This window comes from Hydra vulgaris, chromosome 14 (assembly GCF_038396675.1).
Source record: "Hydra vulgaris chromosome 14, alternate assembly HydraT2T_AEP".
Lineage (NCBI taxonomy): Eukaryota > Metazoa > Cnidaria > Hydrozoa > Anthoathecata > Hydridae > Hydra > Hydra vulgaris.
This window is the reverse complement of record NC_088933.1, coordinates 1,602,120-1,630,000: the sequence shown is the minus strand read 5'-3', so window position 1 is coordinate 1,630,000 and position 27,881 is coordinate 1,602,120. Positions and strand designations below refer to the sequence as shown.

At 27.2% G+C, this 27,881-nt stretch overlaps 1 protein-coding gene across 2 annotated transcripts; it reads left to right on the top strand.

The window, feature by feature from the left end:
* Window positions 1-1,567: 1,567 nt before the first annotated feature.
* On the top strand, window positions 1,568-23,964 carry LOC136073164 (FAS-associated death domain protein-like). Of its 2 annotated transcripts, none has more exons than XM_065817333.1 (4): window positions 1,568-1,823; window positions 10,226-10,525; window positions 14,421-14,711; window positions 23,582-23,964. In XM_065817333.1, the coding sequence occupies exons 1-3, from the start codon at window positions 1,574-1,576 to the stop codon at window positions 14,708-14,710; spliced, it is 840 nt and encodes a 279-aa protein (XP_065673405.1). In that variant the 5' UTR covers window positions 1,568-1,573; the 3' UTR covers window position 14,711; window positions 23,582-23,964. The 2 variants fall into 2 exon arrangements, with proteins under 2 accessions (XP_065673405.1, XP_065673404.1); XM_065817332.1 differs by having other exon boundaries at window positions 10,223-10,525; window positions 23,582-23,903.
* Window positions 23,965-27,881: the final 3,917 nt, after the last annotated feature.

Sequence of the window (27,881 nt, the reverse complement as noted above, 5' to 3'; positions counted from 1 at the left end):
CTTAAAAAATGTGGTTTTAAAAATTTTAAACTTAAATTTGACCCAGAAAAAAAGAATACAAAAAAGAGAAAGAGAACTAGAAATGTAATTTGGTTCAACCACCCAAATAGTAAAAATGTTACCACAAACATAGGAAGAGTGTTTTTAAAATTAGACGATAAGCATTTCCTGCCCAATATATTACAAAAGATTTTTAATCGAAATACAATTAAAGTAAGCTACAGTTGCATGAAATACAATTGTAGTAAGCTACAGTTGCACAAAAAATACGGAAAGAATTATAAAAGGTCACAATAATGCTTTGTTAAACAAAAAAGAAATCCTAAATGAAAAAAACTTTTTCTACAATTTAAACTTTTTGATGTCGAAACATCAAAAAGTTCAAATTGTAGAAAAATTATTTCACAGAAAGTTGGGAATTGATTTAATTAATTGTATAATAATTGTAGTATTTTGTAACCAGGAAGCATCAACTACATTAGATAATTAAAAAATCATAAAAAGAACTCTTTAGAATCAGGATAATTTAGACTGTTCATTTGTTTTTATAGTTTTTTAAAAGAAACCTATTTGTCTGCATTTAGAAATTAATTTAGATTTTTTATTTAGTAAATTTACTTGATCTAAATGAGTAATAATTTCAAATTTTTCTTGTAAACATAATATATATATTTTGGAAATGTTATTATTATAGGCAGTCACAGTTTTTAGAATAGACCAGTTTAATTTAAAATTAATATTTTTTTCTTTTAAGTAACAAAAAAACAGATTCATTTAAATGAAAGCTGCTTTAATAGTTTTAATCATGCAAATTTTTCAATTTTGTATTCGACCTCCAACAAAAATTATATTAAAACTCAAAGAAAGCATGTACATAGAGTGGGAAAACTAATAATAAACAAATGAACCATGTAAAAATGACAATTTCAATCTAGTTCCTTTTAACATTACAGGTTCTTTTTATCTTTTTAAAACATTTCTTACATAATTTAGTTGCATTTTTATTGTATTTTTTATTATAAGGTCTCTATATTAATTCAATTTAGTTTTACTAATTTGATTTAAGCATTTTATATATTTTAACTAATGATGGCTATGATATAGTCGTAACATTGTTTCTTTTATATTAGCATATATATATATATATATATATATATATATATATATATATATATATATATATATATATATATATTATGTATATATATATATATATATATATATATATATATATATATATATATATATATATGTATATATATATATATATGTATATATATATATATATATATTTATATATTTATATATTTATATATTTATATATGTTCTGTTAAAAGTAAAGTTTAATATAAAAATAGTTTATTTTGATTTCATTTAATTATAATGCTTCAGTTTGTCATCTGCATATTTTGTTATAATTTAAAGTTGTTTTAAAAAAAATATCCAGTATAAAGTTGATAATTTATTAGTTGATAATTTTTTTTCCTGTTTGTAAAAGTTTTACTAATTGAAGGTTTCACTTGAAATAATATCAATTTGTATTTTAAAATTAATATAATTTTAGCGATAAAAAATGGATCACAAGAAAAAAATGATTGAAGTTGGCAAAAAATTAGATGCAGATAATATTGCTGTTATAAAGTATGTTGTAGCTAGAGACATTGGTGAAGGTATTCATAAAATCACAAACGGTCTTGAGATGATCAAAGAGTTAGAGCGTATTGGTTATGTTGGCGAGAATAATTATGATGATTTAATTAAGATTCTGTATACTCAGAAAAGAAATGATCTTATTTCAATTATTAATGGGGAGCCTCAACCTGGTAAGTATTGGTTTTAACAAAAAAAACTTTGGTTCTAATGTTTTTTATTAAATTAAAATTAGTTTTTTTATTTTCGTTTATTATCAAACATTATTATCATTAACTTGATTAATATTTTAAACTTCAATAATAAAGTTTGCTTTAAAATTTTTTAATGAAATAATTTACAAAATAGTGATTAATAAAAGTTTATTATCAAAACAATTAAAAGTCTATTACAAAGCTGCATTTTGTTTATATTTTACAATTAGTTTGTTATGATTTTTTTTTTTTTTTAATTTTAAAGTTAGATTATTAATTGTGTTATTTTACTTGCAATTTGTTTTAAAATTCTTAAAATATAAAAAAATATTGAATTATTTGTAATTTTTCAATTTTTTTTTTTGTTAATATTTGTTGCATTTTTCAAATATTTATAATTTTAATCAGTAAAAATATTTAATGTTTTTATTTATTGTTTTATTATATTAGGTTACATTTCATTCATATTTCTCTAAGTGTAACAGAATCATAATATAGATATAACTTTGTTTAAAATATTTCTTTAATTATTTTTTTAAAGTACATTTATTTTGCTAATGTTTTAATTAGCATTAATAATGGTATTAAGAGTAGTAGCATTAATCATGGCATTTAGAGTGGCACCATTATTAATGGTATTATGAGTAATAGAATTAATATTCCCAACAAACTTGTGCGAATGAGTGTTCTTGTTAATGATTATATCATAATTCTAATCTCTGGTTTCTTTATTTAAAAATAAGAAATATCCATGGGATAGGGGTAACAAGTTTCTGTATCATTAGGAATTTCTCTTCATTAGCTACACCTGGATCTGCTAGTGATAAAATAACAACATCTTTAGCCAAGTACCATGTATGCCTAGGAAGAGAACTTTTCAGACTTGTGTCTAGTATTTTGTCTTCTTCCGCTATGCTTTTGGCTACTTTAATAGCTTTGAGATCATTAGATGGTACCTGGATTTTGATAGATGACTTCAGAAATCATGGAGTGCAAGCTATTTCTACAAAAGGTGCAATTTTGTAAATTTCATAAATACATAAATTTCAGCTTCTTATGAGCTACTTGAAGCATCAATAAATATATCCCATTTGTCGTAAATCTAGCTTCATGACAAGCAGGAGGTCGATGACGGTAAAAATTTGGTACTTTGTTACCCAAATAAAAAGAACCTAGTTCACATAATCTTATATAAACTATTCTCATTTTGGAAAAAGGTTTTCAGGAAAATGTCATTTCCTAAGTATTCTTTAGCTACTTGTGCAATCTGATGCATATAAGAATTGTTTTTAAAAATGTTGAAATTAACTCTGTCTAATGAGTTAATATCTTTATTGCATACCTGAAAATTTTCAGGACAATTTTTTTTTAGATTTGAAAATAGTTGTTTTTTTGGTGCCTTAGTCTTTCCTGTTAGCGCTTGCACTAAATGGCTGATATGTCTCTCATATATGTGTCGACAACATAAAAGCCACATAATGTGCTTCCGATAACATACCTACTTATAAGTTTGATTCCTCCATTATGTGCACCAGCGTTTGAAGCAGTTTTGTCAGAACAAACAGCAAAAATGTTATTTTCAATTTCAAAATCTTTTAGTACCTTTTTTATTTGTTTTGCTTGGTCTTTGGCTTTCGATGAATTTGCCTGGAATACTTCTACCTTGGAATACTTCTACCTAGAATACTTCTAGCTTGGAATACTTCTACCTGGAATACTTTTACCTGGAATACTTCTAGCTTGGAATACTTCTAGCAGAGTATTTTTATCATACTATTTTTATACTATTTTCATTTTTATTATTTTTTCATACTATTTTTATCATAATAGTTTTTTTATAGACAATTTCTAGAAACTGAAGATTTTCTTTTTAAAAAAGTTCAATCTAATATGAAAAAAAAAGACAATTTACTTATTTACAACTTTAAATGAGGTTGGCAGTTTACATTTAATTATTATATAATAAAATGATAATAATTTATTGTAAACATATTGAGAAAATTTTACTTTTTAAGATTTATTTGCTTTCTCCGGTTTTTTTTGGAGCTTCTAAATCTAATCTCTAATGGTTCAATTTTTCATCAAGTAGTCTTTTTGAAAACGCTCAGATATTTACTACTTCTTTGTCAAGACAATCTTTTATACCTGTCTCACATTCTGCACCAGGGAGTTGACATTTTAGCTGATACACTCCTTTCTCCATGGAACAACTAATATTTGATTTTGTTGACTTATACCTTGATTGCTTTGAGGCAATAATTTGGCAATATCTTCTTAAAATGTCACCATTTGAGGGCAACTGGTATTTCGGAAGCTCTAAAATGGGTCTGTTCAAAAGATGCAATGGTCTCCTTGGGTTTTTAATTATATTGTTAAATTATTTTCCCATTTCTTCAAATTTTTTTTTTTTTACGGCTTGTTCTTCTGCATTTTTTATTGTTTATTTCCACATTACTATTTATTTATGTATTTAAAGAACATAAACTTTATTTTTATATTAATTTAATTAATGTATTATATATAATCTTTGTTATAGTATCAAAAAAATTATACTTGCTTATTTAAAAATTCAAAATAAAAAAATGAGGAAGACGTGGAAATATATCATTCATGTAGAAAACCATATTAAAAATTCAAAAATACCTGTTTTTTAGTTTTTACAACTAACACTTCTTAAGGTCCTTAAACCTTTAAATTTGGTAAAAGTGCATATTTTTATGCATATAACCAGGATATAAATAGAACCCCAAAATTTATTTTTTGGATGCCCTAATGTTTATATGTACATATATTATTGTTAACTTGGTTTTAACAATCTATAAGGTATCCCAAACCTCTGAGACATGTTGTGTTCATGTTAAAGAGAATGATAAAAAATATATGGGCTAAATTTTTTTAATTAAAACAAAAGAATAAATGCATACCAAGACAAACAATGTGTTTTATTCCTAAGAGATTCAGTATATGGCGTCATTGATTTGTTTGTTTGTTTAAAAGATCGATTATATAAACAAACAAAAAATCAATGATGTCATGCAAGCCTTCCCAGGAAATGCGTGCAATTTTTTGTATTGTACTTTATGTCCACGCATAAGTATTTTATTTTAGACAATTTGGTCACAGCCGTTTACAAGTTTTATTATATATGTTGCTGAAAAAAGTTTTAAAAACAAAGTAAGCAAAACTAACAAATAGGAAATTAAAATAAACTTAAATAGAAAATAATAATAATGATTTAAATAATTTGTTACAGTTTTTATTTTTGTTTCGTCATAGTGTTTGTTATTTTCGGCAACAAAATGCAAAAGTCCAAACAAAACAACAACAAAAAACAAACAGTTTTAAACATTAAAAAGAATGATTTTCCTATATTTTATTTGTTTGTTTTTTCAAAGAGGAAAGCAAAAATATAAGTTGTCATCTGTTTGTAAAATATATTTTTATAGTTTTAATTTAACAAGTATATACTGTCCCTATTAGAAAAGGCCTTTATAATGCTTGCATATACTTTTATATATAACTTTTTGTATTGTATAACTAAATTTATTTTATCCTAAGTATACGCGCGTTTAGCTTATTTGGATAAGGCATTATCTTCAAACACGGAATGTCTGTGGTTCAATCCCTACAACTGTCCACAATTTTTTTTGTATTTCTTTTAAATACCGCTGGTCATATGTTTGCTTTGTAACCATTTATCTTTCTTATTTGTATATAAAAAATCTTTTTGTTGTATGTTTCTGAATGTTACACATCTCATCACATTCTGTTTTCGTATACCATTTAAACTTTTTAGTGTATTTTCTAAGTAAGGGGCACACACATTTATACATAATTTTTAAGCTTCAAAATATCTGAAAAAATTATCTGGTCATCAAAATTTTAGTAAAAATGAGCGTTAATTTTAAAATCAACCAATAAAAAATTTTTATTAGTTGATTTTAAAATTAATCGTTTTTATGGACCATTGGTAACGTTTTTCATAATGCTAAACTTTTTATACATTATATTTTTATAAAGTTGTTCGAATTCCTTAGGTTTTCAATATTATTTGAATATCCACTCTATTTTTCAAGATGCTTTTCTACTTCAATTAAAATTTTGAATTACTTATGTTGTTTAAACAAAGAATGAATTACAAAAGTTATAAGTGCGTTATAAAAGTAATAACACTATTATAGTGTTATTGGTTTTATAATGCATTTAGTTACTAGAGTGTTATTACTTTTGTAGTTGTAAGTTTACTGTTTTATTTTTTATAACTTTTTTGCTAACAAATTTAAGTTCATTCGCCCCTTGAAAACAATTTAGTTTTGCATAAACTAAAATTTTGAAGAACAGATTTTTTTCCAGATTTTGCATTTTGCGATCGCTCAATTCAGCCCTTGTTGTTACATAAAAATTATACATGTAAATTTTACAAACACATTGCAATTTATATTTTCACTTTCCTCTTAAAAAAAAAGTTAAATAAAGGAAAATTGTTTTTTTTATTATAGAATTAAAACTGTTTTTTTTTGCTTCACATTAACTAATTTTGCTGCTGAAGTTAACAACCACTTTAAATAAACAAACAAACAAAAAAACAGTAAACAAATTATTTAAATTTATAATTTTTTTTTAATTTTTATCTATTTAGATTTCTTTTTATTTTCTATTTTGTTAGTTTTGCTTTTTTTGTTTTTGAAACTTTTTCCGTAATGATTAATATTATAAAACTTGCAAGCGGCTGTGACCAAGTTGTCTGAAATAAAATACTTGCATGCGGTGAGGACTACAAGACAATAAACCGCAGGCATTTCCTTGGAAGGTTTGTCATGTACTAAAACTCTTAGAAATAAAACGGGCTTAAATAAATTACACAATGTAACAACATTTTTGTTTATGCTAATTTTTTAATGTTTGTTACATAATTTTGGTATGCTGATTTTAGTGGTATCATTGATTTTGCTCTATCATCAAAATTTCCTGAGAAAAGCATAAAGTATATTTCATTTATGTGTAATGCATTTATATATATATATATATATATATATATATATATATATATATATATATATATATATATATATATATATATATATATATATATATATATATATATATATATATATATATATGTATATATATATATATGTATATATATATATATATATATATATATATATATATATATATATATATATATATATATATATATATATATATATATATATATATATATATGCTGATTTTAACTCATTCTCTCCTCTGAGGCACTAACAGTGACTCGTGGGTTTGTTTTTCTCTCTGGCAAGTCACTGTCAGTGGCTTTGTGTATTTTGTGTCTTTTTTCTATAACCCCACTTTTAATATTACTTTTCCTGATTCTAGTTTTTTAGGTATTCAATTATCACTTTCTATATTGTCTATATTTATTTATGTTGATTTAAAGCATTTTTTAAATAAATATTAGCACATTTTGGGTACAATTTATATAATATGAGCACATTTGGGTACAAAATTCTTTACCGCATATCATGCTTATTTTGGCATGGCTATAGGAGATCTGGACAAATCATGGCACCACGCTACAGTTGTGGCAGCTGCAGACCAACTCTGGAAGAATGGCTGCGTGGAATCCGAAAGTCAATGCCCTTTGCGTTTCTGAGAATATGGAGGGAACCGACGAACCATCACGACTGTTATTTTTGCATAGTTGACAGTTCAAAGTATAAAAAGCCGAAGGATAAGCCGACTCAAGTTTATCCAAGTATATACTCTTCCATTGGGCCAGTTCCACACAGTGACAAATTGCCTGTTACTAACCCACTTCAATCTAAAGAAGCAGCTGCATATCATTCTGATGTAGACACACCAGATGAACTCTGTGATGACTTTGATTTCATGGAACTAAATGGTTCGCCTCATTTTCCTAACCAACAAGAACTTGATGGCTTAGTATGAGATTTAGGTTTCACTAAATCAAATGCAGAACTTCTGACATCATGTTTGAAAGAATAAAGTTTATTAGATCCAAGCTGCAGAACCTCGAAATATCAAAAAAGGCTTGAAACATTTGCATCCTTTTATGTAGTATCAGAATCACTGTGCTACTGTCATGAAGTTCGTGGTCTTTTTGATGACATTGTCATTGTTCACAATCCTGAAGAGTGTAGGTTATTCATTGACAGTTCAACAAGAAGTCTAAAGGCAGTTTTGCTCCATAACGGAAACTGGTTTCCTTCGATTACAGTAGCTCATTCTGTTCATCTAAAGGAAGACTACAAGAACGTGAAGTTTTTGCTTGAGAAAATCAACTACCACAGTTACAAGTGGGATGTATGTGGAAACTTTAAGACGCTAGCTTTTCTTCTCAGTCTACAAAGAGGATACACACAGTATTCTTTGTTTACACAATGTTTTCTTTGTTTATGGGATAGCAGGGCTGCAGACCAGCACTTTACAAGACTTGAGTGACCAGTGAGAGAACATTTACAGCCTGGTTTGCACAATGTTATTAATCAATCCCTGATACCTGTTGAGAATTTGTCAAAGAATTTAACCCAGCTAGTGCAGCGTTCCAGCATATTTGGCAGATGTTTCCAAAGGTTTCAGATGCAAAAACTTCAGCAGGTGTATTCGTTGGTCCGCAGATTAAAATTATGTTGGCATGTACGGAGCTGGAGGACAAAATGTCTGCTGTTGAAAAAAAAGTGTGGATTGCGTTTAGACAGTTTTTTAGGCAACAATAAGAGTGATAACTACAAAGAGCTAGTGGAAAACTTAGTTGTATGGTATGCAGATCTGAAAAGCAGAATGTCAATGAAGCTGCATTACCTGCATTCACACTTTTTCAGAATTTTTCAGACCAAATTTGGATGCAATATGATTAATATTAATTATGTTTTATTGAATTTTTGGTTTTATGATCAAACCGTTGATGCAATAAAAAAGCCAATGTCATATTCAGACTAAGCATTCTCAAATTAAATAAGAAACATCAAAAAATTTCGATAAACAGAGAAAATTTTTTTTTGTTACATTGTGTTATTAAGTCTGTAGATTGCAGCGTATATTACACTTACTTATTGGCCTACAACAAAATGAAGGTGAGCTTTGACTAAAATAAAAAAGTTAGTTTGTCTTGGCAAGGATTTATTCTTTTGTTTCAATCAAAAAATTTAGCCGAAGCATTTTTTTTTTATCATTCTTTTCACTATAAACACAACATGTCTCTGAGGTTTGGGATGCCTTTAAGCCTGTGTATTAGATGTGATACAAGTACATAGTTCTAAATGTGCAAGCTTATGCTGATGATAATGAAAATTACTTAGCATTATAAACTTCTTTAATTAATGTCTTTTAATACCAAGAAAACACCATGTATGATATTTAATCCAATTTATACTTCAAAATTCGTATCAAACACATTTCCAGAATTAAGCTTAGCAGGTTGTAAAATAGTTATGTTGAATTGCTGAAATAGTGATGGAATGAAAATGAGAGTTCCATGTTAGTTATCATTTCTTAGACAAATGACTGAAAAATATGGAAATATCAATGAAAAAATAAAATGATAAAAAACCTGACATTTTTTTAAACGATACATTGTTTCTTTTTATCTATCTAACCATCTATTTAATGCTTGAAAGTTGTCACAACCAAGTTATTTTGCAAAATGAAAAACTTTGACTTTAAAAATGGTTCCAGACACAGGTATGTTTAGGTGTTGGGTGTTTAAAAGCCAAATATAACTTAAAATATGCTTTATCCCAACCCTCCTTTAATACGTCAACCTTATAAAAATTTTGAAATTTATTGAAATGCCATAATTTTAGAATGACCCTAACAGTTATTTTTAACATTTTTTGTTGCAAAAATAAAGTATAAATACAAATATTTATGCAATATTTGTTTTAATAATTATGTCTTTAAAAAATAGTTGTCAGCAGTTTTAAGTCCTTTAAGTGTCATGAATAGTTTTTTAAAGGCCAGTTGTTTGAGTTATTATTATTTCAACTACAAATTGCATTGATATATTTAAATTCTATTATTCTATTATTATTATTTTATTCTATTATATATGTTTAAACAAAATTAAAAATTTTAAAAATCTAAAATCTAAAAAAATTAAAAATCTAAAAAAATCTAAAAAAATTTAAAAAAAAGTTTAATAATCTCTTTACATTATTGTTCTTTTACTATTACTTTGGAAATTGTGTTGTTGTTATTTATAAAAATATTTATATATTTTGTACTTAAAAAATTCAAAATTAGCAATATATCTATTTATGTATGATAATTAATAAATTATTTCTATGTTAATTTCTCTCTTTTTTGATATCTTTTTAAAATCTTTTTTATTTTAAATTCTTTAAAATCATTTGTTTTTAAAGAAGACAACGAAACAAAAATTGACAATCATGAATTGACACCAGATTTGGTTGATAAAGTTGCTAATAAAGTTGGTGCTGATTGGTGTAACTTTGGGCGTCACCTTAAATTAAGGGAATCTGAATTAGGTCATATTGATATTGATTATCCTAAAACTTTGACAAAATCAGTTGAAGTTTTAAATCGATGGATTAAAATTCAAGAAAAGAATCAATTTCTAACATGGTGCAATTTAAAAAAAGAACTTGAGTCATTTAACCGACGTGACATCGTCAAGGAAATACAAATAGAGTATATGCAGGAAGGTATTTGCTTGTATTCATTTTTAAAAAATGTTTTGCGTTCTCAAAACATTTTTATATACATATTAAAGTTTTTTTAGTAAAACATAAGAAACTTTATGTAAGTTGATATCTGTATTATAATATCTGTATAATATTTAGACTCGAGACTCTTTTTTCCTGGCAATAATATGGACTCTGGACTCCAACTCTGCATGCCTGTTGAAAATAATGAATTTCTAATATAACAAAATAAAAATCAAAAGGAGTTTTAATTAACTGTAAAAATTAAACCTGTCAAAAAATAAATTTTTTTTTGTTGGTGAACCAATTGAAGTTAAAACCAGTAGTTATGCTTGAAATATTTATAAATATCTAGCATAATATTTAAAAATGTAATATTTAAAAGTGTAATATTTAAAAGTCCATGTAATAAAATATCAAAACTTTTGATATTTTATTACATGGGCTTTTATGCAATTCAAAGTAAAAGTTCTAGTTAAGCAAAGTTTTTTGTCAAATGGACCCTAAAAAACTGTACAAGTTGGCAAATGATTCGACTTAACCAGGGTACAATTAAGCGGATAATATGATAAATTTCAATTGGAATATAAAAGAAAAACATGCTGAATTTAGCTTTTAAATAGAAAAAATATATAATTTTTAATTTGAACTCATACCGCATAAATTAAAATTAAAGTAGATCAGGCATAAATTATGTGTGGTGTTCCTTATTACGAATATTTATTTAAGAATATGGAAACTCTACTCTTTAAACATATTTTGACTTCAGCGAAAAAATTTTACTAAAAATATTTTCTTTAAAATCAACTTATAATTTTCTCCCTCGCAAGTTCTTCAGACGAGTGAGATTTTTTACTCTTGTAATGAAACTAGCGAGTGCTGTTTCTCCCTCGCGGAAGGCCATTTACGGGCGTGTTTTATGTGCGCTGAGCGATCTCTCCCGCTTCATCACAAGCCCTGAAAGCAAAGTGCTAAAAACCCTTCTTTTTTAAATAGTAATTAAAATATTAAGTCCAAAACAAAAGTCATTTATGTATAAAAAGCAAGTTTTTCCTCAAAAGACATTTTTAATTAATTCGTTAAATACTTATACACTTCTACGAATTAAATTTTACAGTGTTAACGCTGCTATATTTTAGAACTAAATTTATAGTAGTATTTTTTTAATCAAGAGTTACTCAAGATTTTTAACTTTGTCAAGTAATAACTTTTTATAACACAATATGGCACTTATTTGTTTTTGATTATATAATGTAACAATATATATAACAATAAATAACATAAAAATAATTTATAGCAACAGACGAGCTTCGAATATCTGAAATATTTTATTCATATTTTTAATGCAAACTTAACGAAAATTAAAAGCAAAATAACGGAAGAAATTCTTTATTAATTTATGATGAAAAAAAAAACTTTTACTTAATAATAACTAATTAAACAAATTCTTTAGTTTCTATAATAACAAAAAAAAATTCTTTAATTTGATAAGAAAAAGAATTTTTAGATTTTCATAGAAATTCTAGAATGGCGTCATTATGTCATTGAAAATAAACGCGCCTGAATAAATTAATAAGTCTGTAGATTGCGGCATATATTTTAAAGACTTTGAGGGATTGGCTAACATGGAGACGGCGAGCTTCGAGTAAATCAACAAAGTTTATTTTTCTTGGTATAGCTTTATTTTTTTGTTTTACTTAAAAAAGTTCTGCCTAATTATTTTTTTTTTATCATTCTCTTTAATATAAACACAACTTGTCTCTGCACTTTGGGACCCCTTTCCCAAAAAAGGGCTTAAATGATTGCTTCGTCTTCTTTTTATATGCCATCTTTCTAACACTTTTCTAACGTACTTCTATTTTAACACTTGTACTTCTTTTAAAAAAAATCTTGATGCATTTTTCTGTTAAAGCATATCCACCATCATATCAGTTGGGGCTTTGTAAATGGATCATGATCTGCAGGTTGTTGGTATAATGTGACTGCAATTAACTGAAATAGTATAAATCACAATACTTATATGTTTATTTAATATTTCTTTAAATAATGGTTTTATATCTCCATTAGTCTAAACAATAACTTGTATTTAAAAAACTTTATAACTGTATATATAACTAAATATATATATATATATATATATATATATATATATATATATAAAGATTGTATATATATATATATATATATATATATATATATATATATATATATATATATATATATATATATATATAAAGATTGTATATATATATATATATATATATATATATATATATATATATATATATATATATATATATATATATATATATATATAAATATATATATATATATTTATATATATATACTCTTTATGATAATAGAATAATATAGTGATTAACAAAAAACATACTAAAGAAAAAAAGTGGAAAAGTTAATTATGAGTTAACTGCCATAAATCTTTCTATTTGTATGTGTGTGTGTATGTGTGTGTGTGTGTGTGTGTGTGTGTGTGTGTGTGTGTGTGTGTTTGTGCATGTGTGTGTCTATGTTTGTGCATGTGTAATAAAAAAAGTAAACAATAATTTTACTTTGATTAACTTGGTAAATCTCCTTTTGATGGTATTGGCGGACTATTAAATAGGTAGTATGTCCAGAAAGTTTAAATGAAATAACTAATCAACAGATTATGGATGGTAACTTTTTATACTTCTTTTGCAAAACCATGATAAATTAAATTTGTTTAAAATTATTTTTAATTAAGGTTATTGACCAAACTCAAGCATTGATAAATATTTAGGTGGTAGAACAGTTTAAAACTTTTATTCCTAATAGTTGAATAACAATATTTTATTTATGGTCTAAAAACCATGTGTTGATATAAATACTAAAGTATTTGATATTATTTCAAAAAACAAAAATTATAAATAGATTTCATTAAACATTATTAAAAAATTGATTATATTGCATGTTTTTATGATGAATTTTGGGGGGTAGGGGTTACTGAAAATGTGAGCAAACTTGATATTAGGCTTCATGCACCTTATGAAAGAGTGAAAAATTTTAATTTGTCTAAGAGAAAAGGTGATTGCTGGGTTCTCAATTCCAAATTATATGCCAAATTTCTACACCCGCAACCTTCAACCTGCAACAATATCAGTTATCCAATATACAGAATATAATATTTAGATTTAAAGAATTTAAGCTGTTACAAAAGAGAAACAAATTACTTTTTAAATTAACTTTTTCTTTAACCGGGGATAGTAATTTGTCCCATTGCCCCTTTTTATAACCTTGACTAATAAAGTCCTAAACCATTCACTAAAAGATAATATTAAAATTTATGTTATTCAAATTGTCTTTAAAGATATTTCAATGCCTTTTGTTAAAAAATTCATGTTTAAAAAATTTCAAAATAATTTTTTTTTTTTGAGTCTAAAATTTGATCAAGTATTTGAGAGACTAAGCACAAGTGTTTTTTTTTTTGTAGGAGAGCCCAACTCCAAAACTTATTAAACTTAATTTGTTGTCTCCTTCGTAAAGAAGATTATTCTCGTCACCCTAAGCGTGGGACTACTTTTTTAGTGTGCGTAAGATAAAAATTTAACACACAATTAAATTTTTTCCAGGGATTTAGAGTGACAGCCGCCATTTTTGCTTTGAAGATTAATAATTTAGAAGTCAATTTATTTGAATAAAATTAAATTAAATACACATCTTTTGAGATGTCAAATCCCTAGAGTGCTAGTTTTAATTTCTTTAAGCAATAATTTATTTCAAATTTTAAGGAAATTCCTCAAACCATTGCCAAGATATGTGAAAATTGCTTTTCTTTTTTATTAATATTAGCTTTTTATTTTTTATATATATTTTTATTTATTATTTATTTGTAAATAATTTGAAATTTTTTATTCAGAAAACAATGCATACAATGACAAATTGACACCAAGTCAAATGGATTTGATTGCATCTAAAATTTCTAATAACTGGAATGATTTTGGACGTGTTCTTAATTTAAATGAAAACGAGTTAGACCATATTGATATTGATTTTAAAAAAGTACATGATAAAGCTTACAATGTTTTGAGGCAATGTAAGCAGAAATCAAAGGAAGGTTATTTAACATGGGAACATTTAAAAAAAGAACTTGAGTTGCTCAATCGATTCGACATAGTAGAAGAATTACAAGAAAAATTTAAACATTAAGGTATTTGTTTAGATTTCTATCAAGTTTTGAAAATAAATGTACTTACATGTTTTTTAATTTACAAAATTATATATAAATATATATATATATATATATATATATATATATATATATATATATATATATATATATATATATATGTATGTATGTATATATATTAGTAGAAAAAGTTACTTTTAAAGAAGCGTTTTGAAACATACAAAATGTTTGGAGACAATAACAAAATATACAAAATGTTTGGAAACAAAAAAATTGAAGTGAAACATTTGGAGTGAAATTTTTTTTTTTTACAAGCTAGATGTTATTATAAGCTAGTATATTTAATATGTGCTAACAGGGCCAAACACCCTTTAAATTAACATCCTTTTAGGCTCTAGGCCGAATCGCTTTTTAAGGCCCTTTTTCAAAAAATTGTAACATTTTTTATTTGTCAATTTTTAATTTACTACTTAAAAAAAAAAAATTTGCATAAGTATACTGACAGTATAATACTGTACACATATATTCTGTGCTTCAGCTCTAGCATTTAAAAACATTTTAAAACAGAGCTTGATTACATTCACTGATTCTGATCTTGTATTATATATTATTCTCGAAAGTGGTTTGACCAAATGGGCTGATTTTATTTTCAAGAACACTCCATCTTTTTGTTGACGATGAAAAATATTTGTAAATTTGTTGAATGATGCTAAAATAATTTATACTTTCTAGATAAACCAGCTTCAGAAGATCCAACTAAGTTTAAAGAATGTCCAGCGTAAGGAAAATATTATGCGAGATTTTTTTTTTTTTTAATTTTGCTCGCATTCCTTTATATTTTCCTGACATATTAATAGCGTTATTGTATGTCAGAGTACTGCAGTTTGAAAAGTTGATTCTAATTTCATTTAAGAAGTTCACTGTAACTTCGGCTAAGTTTGATTCGGTGTGGCTTTCAATTTGTGTAAACTTTAAGAATCGTTTAATTGGTTTGTGAGATTTTTTATACACATATCTTAGAACAACAAAAAGTTGATCGTGATGAGATAAGTCAGGTGTAAAATCTAATAAAATTTGAAAGTATTTTGAAACTTTTATATTAGTCACTTTCAAAACTTTTTTATCAGAAAATTTTTTGCCATTAAAGAAACCAATTCATCGCAAACTGTCTTAGTCAAGTATGAAGTTTTTCCTGAAACAATTTGACCGTAATGTTTTCTGAAAAGAATGCATCAAATTTTGCAATCAGTTCAAGTCTGAGGAAGTTTCCATTACTTTGTTCTCCAAACATTTCAGTGGAACCTCTAAATGTTAGATTTTTTTCAACTAAAGTACAAATTACAGCTAACACACGCTTCAAAACCATTCTCCAATATTTCTGTTCTTTTTTTGATTTTTCTTCAAGTTTGTTGTCCAATGTGTTGTGACTTATTTTAATCAAATAAGTCATTAAGGCTCTGTGTTCTGTAGAATTGCCGTGGCTTTTTAACAGTGGAACAGCATTTTTCAGTCTCTTAAACCAGTTGCAGCAAGGAAGAACCAGGAAATCTTAAGAACCATGCATACAAAGCACTAAAGATTTTCTTTTGTTGTCGTGTAAATTTACCATGGACGATCGTATTTTTCCCCATTTGCTTTTTGGCCTTTGAAAAAAGATTTTGAATAAAAGCAATCGTGATCCTTTTAAAACTGTTTTGATTCATGGAAATCATTATCAAAATAACTTATGTAACAGGCTTGGTCGGGAAAGACCTGCAATTGCACTCTGTTCCTGACCATGCATATAATATTTAGTTGCCACAACTTGGCATGGCTTGTTTAGATGTTTGAAAACATTCAAGTTTATGCATGTTTCTATTTATGTCCACATAGTTAGTTTTTAAAGTACACTCTAAAAGAATTAACTTCCTAATTTTATTCTTTACTAAGCAAATTTATTTATTTTTCACTTAAATTTTGGGGCCAAAAAAAATTGTGGGGCCCTAGGTTGCGGCCTAGTCAGCCTATATATAAATCTAGGACTGTGTGCTAAATCTCTATATTAACAATCCTGCAAGATTATGTTAATTTCTGACAACTCTTTGCATTGCTTGAAATAATTTACATTTTAACTTTTTGTGTGCTTTTGAAGTCTTGCACTTTAAAAATAAATAAAACCAATCCCCTGCTAATGTATTTTCTTTTTAAAGCATGTATTTAAGCCAACATAGCAACTTTACTGACCATTTTTAATAGTGACCTGGTCAGGACTGTATCTGGTTTAGTATAGGTCTAATTAATAATTTACTTGAGGTCTTATTATAAGTATGTTATAGAATATAGATCTGCAAAATTTGTAATTATATTTATTTAGCATTTCATAACTTTGAACTATCTATAGATATTTATTTATGGTTTTAGTTAGGTATTTAGAATCTCACATTGTTAGATTTTACATTTACGTACTAATATGGACACAAAATATATGTTTTTGTTTCCCCGTTACATAATACCTAAACCTTTTTAAACCCTTTACAGCTGTGGCTTGATCATTTTTCTTGTCACAGTTCTACCAAAGTATCCTGTCCTACAAATGCATCTCAAATACTCTTTGACATTTAATGAGAATTTCATTCCTTATGTTCTAATGCTACTTTTTTAACTATAATAATATCAACCATCATCATCAACCATAATAACATTAATTATCATCAACCTTAATAACATTGACCATCATCATCAACCATAATAACATCAACCATCATCCTCAACCATAATAACATTAATTATCATCATCAACCATAATAACATCAACCATCATTGTCAACCATAGTAACTTCAACCATCATCGTCAACCTTAATAACATTAATTATCATCAACCATAACAACATCAACCATCATTGTCATTCATAATAACATCAAGATTCTACCATGCATTAAATAGTAGCAGTTCTGTAATGGCTGTGACATATCTATGCTTTTGACAAAGTCTATTAGGCTGGTCTTATTCATAGGCTCTTTAATATGGTGTGTCGAGGTAGGTTTTTAAAGTCATTTAATCCTTTTCTTTTAATCGCATTATTAAAGTCATCTTTAGTAAACAACCCTCTTTTTTCCTTTCACTAACCTCTGGGGACAACAAGGTCCTTTGTTTAATTTCTTTATTCTATTTTAATAATCTTTAAAGGCAAAACTTTAAAATCATTCTTTATAAAACACTACCACTTTTTAATTGTTTAGAACAAGCAGCCTATAATAAAAATGTGATTCTTTTACAGCTTGAGGTTCGCAGTGACTAGTGAATTTTAATCCAAACAAAACTCGGTTTTTTTTTTTATATAAGAAAGTCAATAACACTGCAATAATAATTATTATTGCAGTGTTCATAATTTTCCTGTTAATAAGTATTAATGAATTCAACACTCTTGCTAAGCTCTTAACTTAACACCTTGGTAAATCTTTTTTTAGTGGAGAGAGTGAGCATTGGTACACACACATATCCATCCATTTTAAATAAATTTCAACTTTTAAATCCAGATATCAAATGTTGTTTATAATTACTTATTCCACAGTAAAATGTTGTTTATAATTACTTATTCCACAGTAAATATGGTTAGGTTTAAAGTGTTCATTACCTGTTCATTTTTTTACATTAATTTATTTAGTTAATTGATTTTTTTACACCATTTGGTGTGTATTGCAAATATGCTACTTTTTTGAGTTTTTTTTTTAATTTTAATTACTTTAAACTTATGTTTGAGCCTAAAATAAAAATACAAAAAATATAAGTTAAAATTTTTTTTATTATTAAAAAAAGTTATTACACTTTGCACTTGCGGTAGTGGTGTAGTGGTAAAGTGCTTGCTTCATAAGCAAGAGGTTCCGAGTTCGATCCCCACCACGCCCCTGGTAGTACCGCGCTCAACTTGTTTCTCTGAGTAGCGGCCTTGTTTGTCAAGGTTCGTGTTTCGGAGTTATAGAGTTGAGAGAGGGTTATAACCACTATTAAGTAGCCTCCTCATCTGTAGTGGCCTTCTCGGCCTTCTCAGATGTAAATAAAAAAAAAAAAAAAAAAAAAAAAAAACTTACTAATATAAGGTGATAATGGATTCACTAATAAAGGGTAAGGACTGGTCTATCAAAATCAGGAAGCATTGGTACATAATCTTTAACATCTATTCTATAGATTACATATATACTTGGTACACTACATATATTTTTAATTTAAATGAAACAATGAGAACTAACTGTAATGCAAACTCCTTGTTTAGTTGCTCCTCAGGAAATAAAGCAGGTAATGTGTTCATTTGAAAATTATATGTTGCCATGAGAACAAAATTTTCTGGATAACCTCAAACCAAAAGAATAGGTTTTTCAAACTCATTTTTCTCTTGTACAGAACTATTTTTCCGCGAGAAAAAATCATATTTTTAGCATGAAATTTAGAGTTGTAAAAGATATGTAGTTTTATTTATAAAATATATATAAATACAGCTGTGCATGCAATAAAACTGGGGGAGGGGGTCAAATTGAAATATTTATGTTGAATTCAAATGTTCTTAGGGTTTCAAAAAAACTTTGCCATAATGTTGAAAATAAAAATTTTGTTTAGAAATTTTCTTCAAATAACGAAAAAATTGCAAAAATACTTTAAAAAATCTAATTAAGGTTATTTATAGTAAATGTTCCGAACTCACTCCTGCGCTTATCCTGTGCATTGAAGATAGACTATTGACAATATCAAAGTGCATATTTAACAAGAAATGATATCTTTTTTAAGCCGTTTTTGATCTGAGTCATGTTTTGACCCTCCTCTGTATTGAGAAAGAGCGTTATGGTGTGGCCGATGTAGCTCCACTTGTTAATACATTTTATACAATGATACAAATTTTCTGGATCAATAGGCAATTTTCTTTATTCATATTCTAAAGTGTCTTGCAAATATCTCAAAAATCAATTGGGATAGAGTTTTTAAAAATAGTTGGTATGAGATAAAAATCACTTTCTATTTGGTTCCTTTTTAAAATCTTCATGGAAATCAGATTTTAAAACCTTAAGCTTCTTTGTTTCCTCGGCAATGTAGGTTTTTCAATTGATTTGATTGAGTTTGCTGCTTTCTTAACCACTGCAAAAAGCAAATGGAAGTTGTCATCATTTCTCTTTTTTTTTTATTGTATGAATCATTAAATATGTAAATTTTCTTCCACTGGTTACCGACATTTTTGTCATTTGAATGGACTTTGTCAAATTATCAGTCATGGTGTAAAGCTTATAAGAGAGATTGATGCCGAAAAAGAAGTAAAAGTTTTCCATCTAGCTCTTGCATTCAACAATTCTTGCTTTTATCCCAAAGAATGATTTATAATTGCAAGAATGATTTACAATTATAAATGCAAGAATGATTTATAATTATCGGTGACTCTCTCAATACATTCTACTCAAACAGTGTATCTTGTTGTGGAAAGTTTCTTCAGCTTTTTGAATGGTTTAGAGTCTTGTTCTATCTCAATGTTTTTATTAATGTTTTCAAGCTAATGTTCAATTGGTATAAATAAATCCCATAAAGTCTAAAATAGTTCTAATCTTTATTTGCTGTTTGCTAAAAAGGTTCTAATTTTCATCTACTATTTGAAAACAAAATGATAGCTGTTCTTTATTGCTCACGCCAGTACCTTTATTGTTAATGATAGAAAAAAACTTGCGTTCTCGGATGGTTTTCAACTTTTCTTGTAATGTTAGAGTAGCTAATACATCCAAAATTTCATTTTGCACCTTGTTATGTGCATACTAGTAACCAATTTTTCCATCAAAATGATCTACCATGTTTTTGTTGTTGTACCAAGCAGGCACAATAATTGGGTAAAATTGTTCCTTGTTGCCCAAGGTAATGTAGGAATCAAAGAATTTCCAAAAGATATTTTTGCTCCATAGCTCTCCTATTGGAAATCTGCTTATCCATTACCTCTGCAATATCTTGACAACATTGAGCTGTTATAACAAGGCTGTTTTGTGACATGCCGAAACTTGGTGAGTCTGAAAACATGTTAAGCTTTTTCTATGAAAAGCAACCTTTGGTAATATAAGCATCTTTACTTCTCTGATCTTTCAGGTTTCCCTTTCTTTCTTGAATGACACAATAGTAGCAGAAGACACTATCAGTTCTATATAAAATGTGATCATTTTAAAGAAGAATTAGGATAGAAACCTTTAAAATAACAGTTTTTAATTAATTTGGATACTTTTAACTTGACAGACAAATCAAAATTTTATGTGTCTTACCTTTCATCATAATGCAACCATGGAAGATTCTTGAACCAATTTTGCTAACATGAATGATCTTGAACTTTAAGTTTTGTTTTGAGAAAAACATAATGTTTGAGCAGATGAAAAAGCTGATTTTTGGTGTGGATAGTTTCTTCTTGTTAAACTTCATTTAAAAAAACTTTTCAGATAGTTCACTAATAGTAGCTTCACTAGATGCATTTTTATGAGAGCGCTTTTCAGATAATTCAACAAATTTTCGCTTCACTACACGCATTTATATGCAGAGGCTTTTCAGATAGTTCACTAATTGTTTCTTCACGAGACGCATTTGGTTTCCGCTTGAAAAAATATGCAAAACTTATTTTGCTCAGATTGTTTAATAGTAATAAAGTAATTTATTTAGATCATGAGCGTTTAAGAGTTATAATCTTATAATATAATATACAATATATAATCTTATACGTTTAAATCAAAGTATACTTTTAATTACAAAATTATACAGTAAACTGGCCTCGAATAAATTATATAGTAAACTGGCTTTGAATAAATTTATCTTTTGTATTCTAAACTCATTTCCACAGACTTAAAAATGAGTGTAATTTTTCGTTTTATAAATTTTTCGTTATTAGCTAAGCTTGATGGTTAGTCATTTCAGCATTTACTCTACTATTGCTCATTCGAAGTATTTAAATGAACTAATTTTAATTTAAAAAGATATAATGCATAAATAATTAATAAAAATATTATAAATACATTATATTACAAATAATTATTTATATAATACATAAATAATTATTAATATTATAAAATAAATATTAATATTATTTTATGTTACTATTACAATACTAATAAATTATTTAATTAATTAAAAAAAAAAATTATAGTTTTAAGGTCTCTTGGCCCCCCACCTCCCTTACGTTGCTGTGACCCATGTAACTTGCCAGCTTAAATTAACACATCATGTTTAGAAACATTTTTATTAAATAATTTTACATCAGCCTATATCAAAACTGGTGACTGGCCTTTGCGTCAGTCAACTTTTTTCTTAAATTGATTTCGAGTCCGTATATCACCTTGGTCTAAATATATTGGAGATCACCTTGATCTATATCCGTAGATCACCTTGGTCTAAATATATTGAAGAGAAATTTCTTTTAGCAATTGTTAACAACACATACCCTAAAACACTGGCGTACATGAGAATAATTTTCCAAGAACGTCAAAATGTTTCTGGGGCATTAAGAACAACAGGAACATCAAAATGTTCCATTACCTTCAATTGTTCCTGGAAAAGTATTGTTATGTATGGCATTAAAATTCCCATTAAAATTGTCCTTTTTAACATTTTTTTTACAAAAAGAAGTTGCATGCATAGACTGACAATTAGAGTAGTTGTAGGGAAGCTTTTTTTTTTATGATTCACCCCCAATAGGTTTTAGTAGAGGGTAGCTTCTTTGTGAAGCTAACATGACAGTGTTTGTAGAAAAAAGAAAGAGATACAACTTTATGACGATGGCAAAGAGACTCAAATTAAGCAGACAGACCAGGTCCAACAACGTCAATTACAACATCAACAACAACGTCAACAACAACGTCAACAACATTTACAATGTCTAGAAGAGAAATATCATCATTGGAAGGCCAGACCAAATATGACAACAATATTCCATACAGGAATAAATAAGCGATTGATAGAGAATGAAAAATAATTAATAGAGAATGGAGTAAGAAAATGATGAGCATATTTAAGAGAAGCAACTTTAGCGGATACTAATTTAGCAATCAATTGTATATATGGTTTCCATGAAAGGTCAGTAGTAAGCGATAATCCAAAAAGACGTAAAGAAGAGAACTTAGTGAGAGGATTGCCATTCATTAATATAGGAACGCCGACAGTAAATAACTGAGTTGCGTTGGATCTAAAATTTGAATGACTAGACTGACAAATCAAATACTCGTAGGGAAACATATTTGCATAAGCTGACAATTAGAATACTCGTAGGGAAGCATATGCATAGACTGATAATTAGAAAACTTGTAGGAAAGAATATGCATAGACTGATAATTAGAATACTTATAGGAAAACATATTTGAATAGTATAGTATAATATTTACATAAATTTCTTAAAAATTGACTGAATATTTAAAAAAATGATTCTTAGAATTGTTTGTGACAGTACTATTCTACAGTTTTAAAAAGTTTATGGATTGTAGTTTACAAAATAATGTCACTTAACAATAGACACAAAGATTAACAAGGCTAATAAATTACTTTGTCATCAAAAAAACATAAAACTTGACCACTCACAGGCCTAAGAATATCAAATTATATAACGTTTTTGTCAAAACATAGCTCTAGTAGTAACTATGTTACCACATGAAAGCGGTTGTCACAACTCTTAAGATGTCTCCACAATTACAAGGAGGAAAACATAAATGCATAGACTGACAATTAAAATACTCGTAAGGAAACTTATGCATCAGGGTTAGGGTTGAAGCCAAAAGTTTTGGCTTCATCTGATATTTTGCTACTACCTGCTTTTGGGACCAGTAATAACGAAACTAGAATTTTTTTCTGTTATTAATTTTAAATGTATTTTTTGAATGTATTTTTATTAAAAATCTCTATTTTAATTTTTGGTCATAGAATTGTTGCTTTATCAAACTAACAAAATGAAACCATCTCATCGCTCCACCGTTCTAAGCATAATGGCTGTCAAAAATTCAAGCTTCACTTAAATTATTTTTTTATCAAAAAGGTTATCGTTGTTGTTATATCGTATATATAATTATATTACAACTTTAGTACTATAATAATTTTTTGATTTCAGTGTTTTTGTAATTTTTATTAATATTATATTGTTGTTTTATATATATATTGCTTATTGTTTAAAAATTATTTTTGTAAATAAATTTAATTAATAGTAGTTATTAATTAGTTTTTGTACGTATAATTAATATAAAATATAATTAATTTATATTAGAGTTTTTTTATATTGTAAAAACTTTTACTATTTATTATTTAACGCATGCTCGCACACAATGTTTTAAGTTTATTAAAGAGTTTTTAAAGTTATTTTTGTAATTAAAAAATTTTTTGCGGAGATTTCTTTTATCTATTTTCATTTCTGTGTAATATTACTAACGTAACGTAAAATTTTATGACTTTTAATTTTAGGTTCAAACATAAGTAATTAAAAAATTAATAAGAACTTTATTACATCTAATTAAAGCTCAAGTTTTAAACATTCATTTTTTAGAGGAAATTTAAAAGAAATAGCAAAAAACGAAGTATTTTTAGTTAATTTTTTTTGTTATTTGAATTTGAAAAATGTACAAATTACAAAAAGGTGAGAAAGGTAGTTACCAAATTACTCATATGTAACACTAATAAAAATAAAACTTCAATATGAATATGTGAAAAGAAAACAAGTTAATAAACTGCACACAAATTTTGTAGATAAAACCTTTTTACGTTTTATTTTAACTCGGGAAGTTAGTTCCATGCTTTGATAATTCTTTTGCCGTAAAAAATTCTGTATTTTACACGTAGAGTAAATTTTTGCGAATAACTTTTTTTTGTTTGTTTGTTAATTCACCTCTACAAATTCATGATTGCCACTACAGTAGAGAAGACTTTACAGTAGACTTTAATTGTGGTTACAACCAGCGGGGTGCGACTCGGCAAAATTTGCATTAAATTTTTATAATTGCTTACGCCAAGAGCCGATCTGGAATTTCAATCAATTTTTTTGAGCTTAGAGAATTCACTCAGCATATTCCTATCATGTACTTATTGTTTATGTCCATACAAAAAATATTTCATTTCCGCGCGCCAAAAATTTGTTTTCCGTCATGCCTACGTTTGCCAAAAACCATAACGACTGCAGAAAATCTGTTTGCTTAATCTATATAAAAAAACCCTGAAAATTTGAGATCCTAACGCTGATGAAAAAATCCCATCAAAATCCTTTGAAGTGGTAACACTGTATACCATAACATTATAAATAGTTATTTACATTTTTTAAAAACATTTCTCAATAAATAATTCTAGCAACGCAACATTTGTCAGTATAATTATTTTAAATTCCATTTTTTTCTTGGTTAACAAAAAAAATCCATGATATCCACTTCTAGTATTTGTTTTAAATTATTCGATATCAATTTTTATCCATAGCAATGCTTTGTTTATTCCGTTACTACACGTTTTTACAATAAAAGTTATTCCACAAAGAGCAATAACCCATCTCACTATTAACTGTACAAAAAGGAATATTGTTATTCAGTTACTGCTTCTTGTTTGTTGACTCGATTTATGTGCATACATTGCGCATAAATCAGTTTAAATACTATTTTGCTCTTGACAAGCTTGCTTTTTTCTATATACTGCAGTCAATTTTTGTAATATCTTATTCAAATAAAGGTGTTATTCAAATAAAGGTGTTCTGTTTCCATGAAACTTTGATAAAAAATCAAAGTTTCATGGAAACAGATATAAAACTACTGTATAACAGTAGTTTCATTAAAATTGCAATTTTAATGAAACTACTGTTATACCTTCAGTTGATCAACTTCAGTTTTCAATTGACAACATTCCATGCTCACCATCCTTTAAGAAGTTGTTCAACGAAGAGATTATACAGGATCCTCAAAATATAAGTGAAGACTTTAACTTTATTATGAATTTTATTTTACTGAAAAATGCAATAATGCTTCTCAAATGTCCAGAATGTGAAGAGTTAGTTAACTTGCAGTTTGATTCTTCAAAAAAATATGGCTTAAGTATTAGACTAAAAATTTGTTGCAATGGTTGTGAATGGGAAACTGCTTTTTTTTTGTCTACTACTATTGAAAAAAAGAACTGTAATGCAAAACAAAATTATCTAGTTAAAAATAAATGTGTAAGGCGTAAACCGTTTGACATAAACACTCGTGTAATAGTTGCATTTCGTGAAACGGGTAAAGGACTGTCAGCTATAAAAAACTTTTGTGGAATTATAAATATGCAACCGCCAATGAATAAAAACAGTTATAATAATACATTACATATACTGTTGGATGTGTATCAAAGTTTAGTTGATAAAAGCATGAAAAATGCAGCCGATGAACTACGACCTATCAGTGAAACATCTAAAGATATTACATGTGGGTTTGATGGATCATGGCAGAGACGTGGATATACATCGAACAATGGAGTAGTAATAGCTGTTGCTGTAGAAAATGGTAAATGTATTGACTTTGAAATTGAAACTAAAACTTGTAAGTTGTGTTCAATATGGGAGTTAAAAAAATACACACATCCTGTTGAATACACTGAGTTTCATTATTTACATCATCAAAAGTGTCAAATCAGTCACACTGGTTTAGCTTCTTCTATGGAATCAAGTGGTGTAATAAAATTTTTTTTGCGTTCCGAAAAAAAAAACGATTTAAGATATACAACATTTCTAGGTGATGGAGATAGCAGTTCCTATGTTAGTGTTATTCTGTTAAGCCTTATGGAGATATTACAGAAATTAAAAAAGCGGAGTGCGTTGGGCATATTCAAAAACGTGTTGGTACTCGCTTACGAAATTAAAAAAAAAAATAGTAAAGAAATTTTATGTGATGGCAAAATGTTAGGAGGAGCTGGTCGCTCAACAGAAAACGTGATAAATACATTGCAAAAATATTATGGCAAGGAAATAAGAAAGAACATTGGAAGTTTATATGGAATGAAAAAGAGTGTTGCAGCTGTACTTTTTCACTGTTCTGAAAATTGTGATGGTGAAACACGCCATCAGTATTGTTTGCGCACCAAAGCTTCGTGGTGCAAATTCCAGGCAGACAAACTGACTGGAAAAGTGACATATAAAGAAAATATTTTTATTCCTGCTTCTGTGTGTGATGCTATCAAACCAATATTTATGGACCTTGGTTCCAATAAACTTCTTGAAAAATGTTTACACGGTAAAACGCAGAATCCCAATGAGTCGTTAAATCAATTGATATGGAAGCGATGCCCTAGAGATATATTTATTGAAAGAACTGCTCTAAGTATTGGAGTGGCATCAGCTGTGCTAAATTTTAATGATGGTCAACAATTTTTAAACAAGTTGTTTAATGAACTTGGAATGATATTTGGTATAAATGCGCAAAATTATGTATTGCGTAAGGACACTAAACGAATATCTAAAACAGAAAAGCAATGTACTCAAAAATAAAACATTGGAAGGTGTGACGTATAAAAGTAGAGAATTTTGAACTAACGTTTTTTACTTTTTTTTTTTTAAATTGCGTTTTTCTCAAAGTCATGATTTTTGGGCTGGCGACAGAAATATTTTCAAAACTAATAATCAAAATTACTTGAAATTTAGCACACCTATTTACTATATTACTATATTCTACAACATGCACTAGAATAATCTTGAGTTTTTTTTGGTTTGGTAATTTTCAAAGATTTTGTGCCATCATTTACCCCCAAAATTACCTTAATTCACATAAATGCAAACATTTCGTTATTTTTTAGACCTAATTTAAATCTTTTAGTCCACGACACAACGCCACATGTAATATATCACCAGCTAAAATTTCAAATAATAAAAACTTCGCATCTTTGGAAGCATTAGAAAGCAACACTAGAGCTTTGTCCGATCTGGAGGTGATTTGAAAATCCCAAAGCTTTCTTCAATGGTGTTCATTTTCCTTTGCTTTTTTTTGTTAACCAAATAGTTATTTTCGAAGTACTTCCTCCCATGGAACTTCATTTACTTCTTGGTATGGTTAATCGCATTGTGAAAAGCCTGGTACGAAAATGGCTAAAGGTCAAAAAATATATCAGTTGCTGAAAAATCTCTGTCGCCCTCTACCCCATTTTCGGGCCTTTAGCAATTAATAAGTTAAAAATTATTTTTTATTAATTTTTTTGTATTATTTTTTTTAGCTGTTTAATGGTGTATTAAACATTG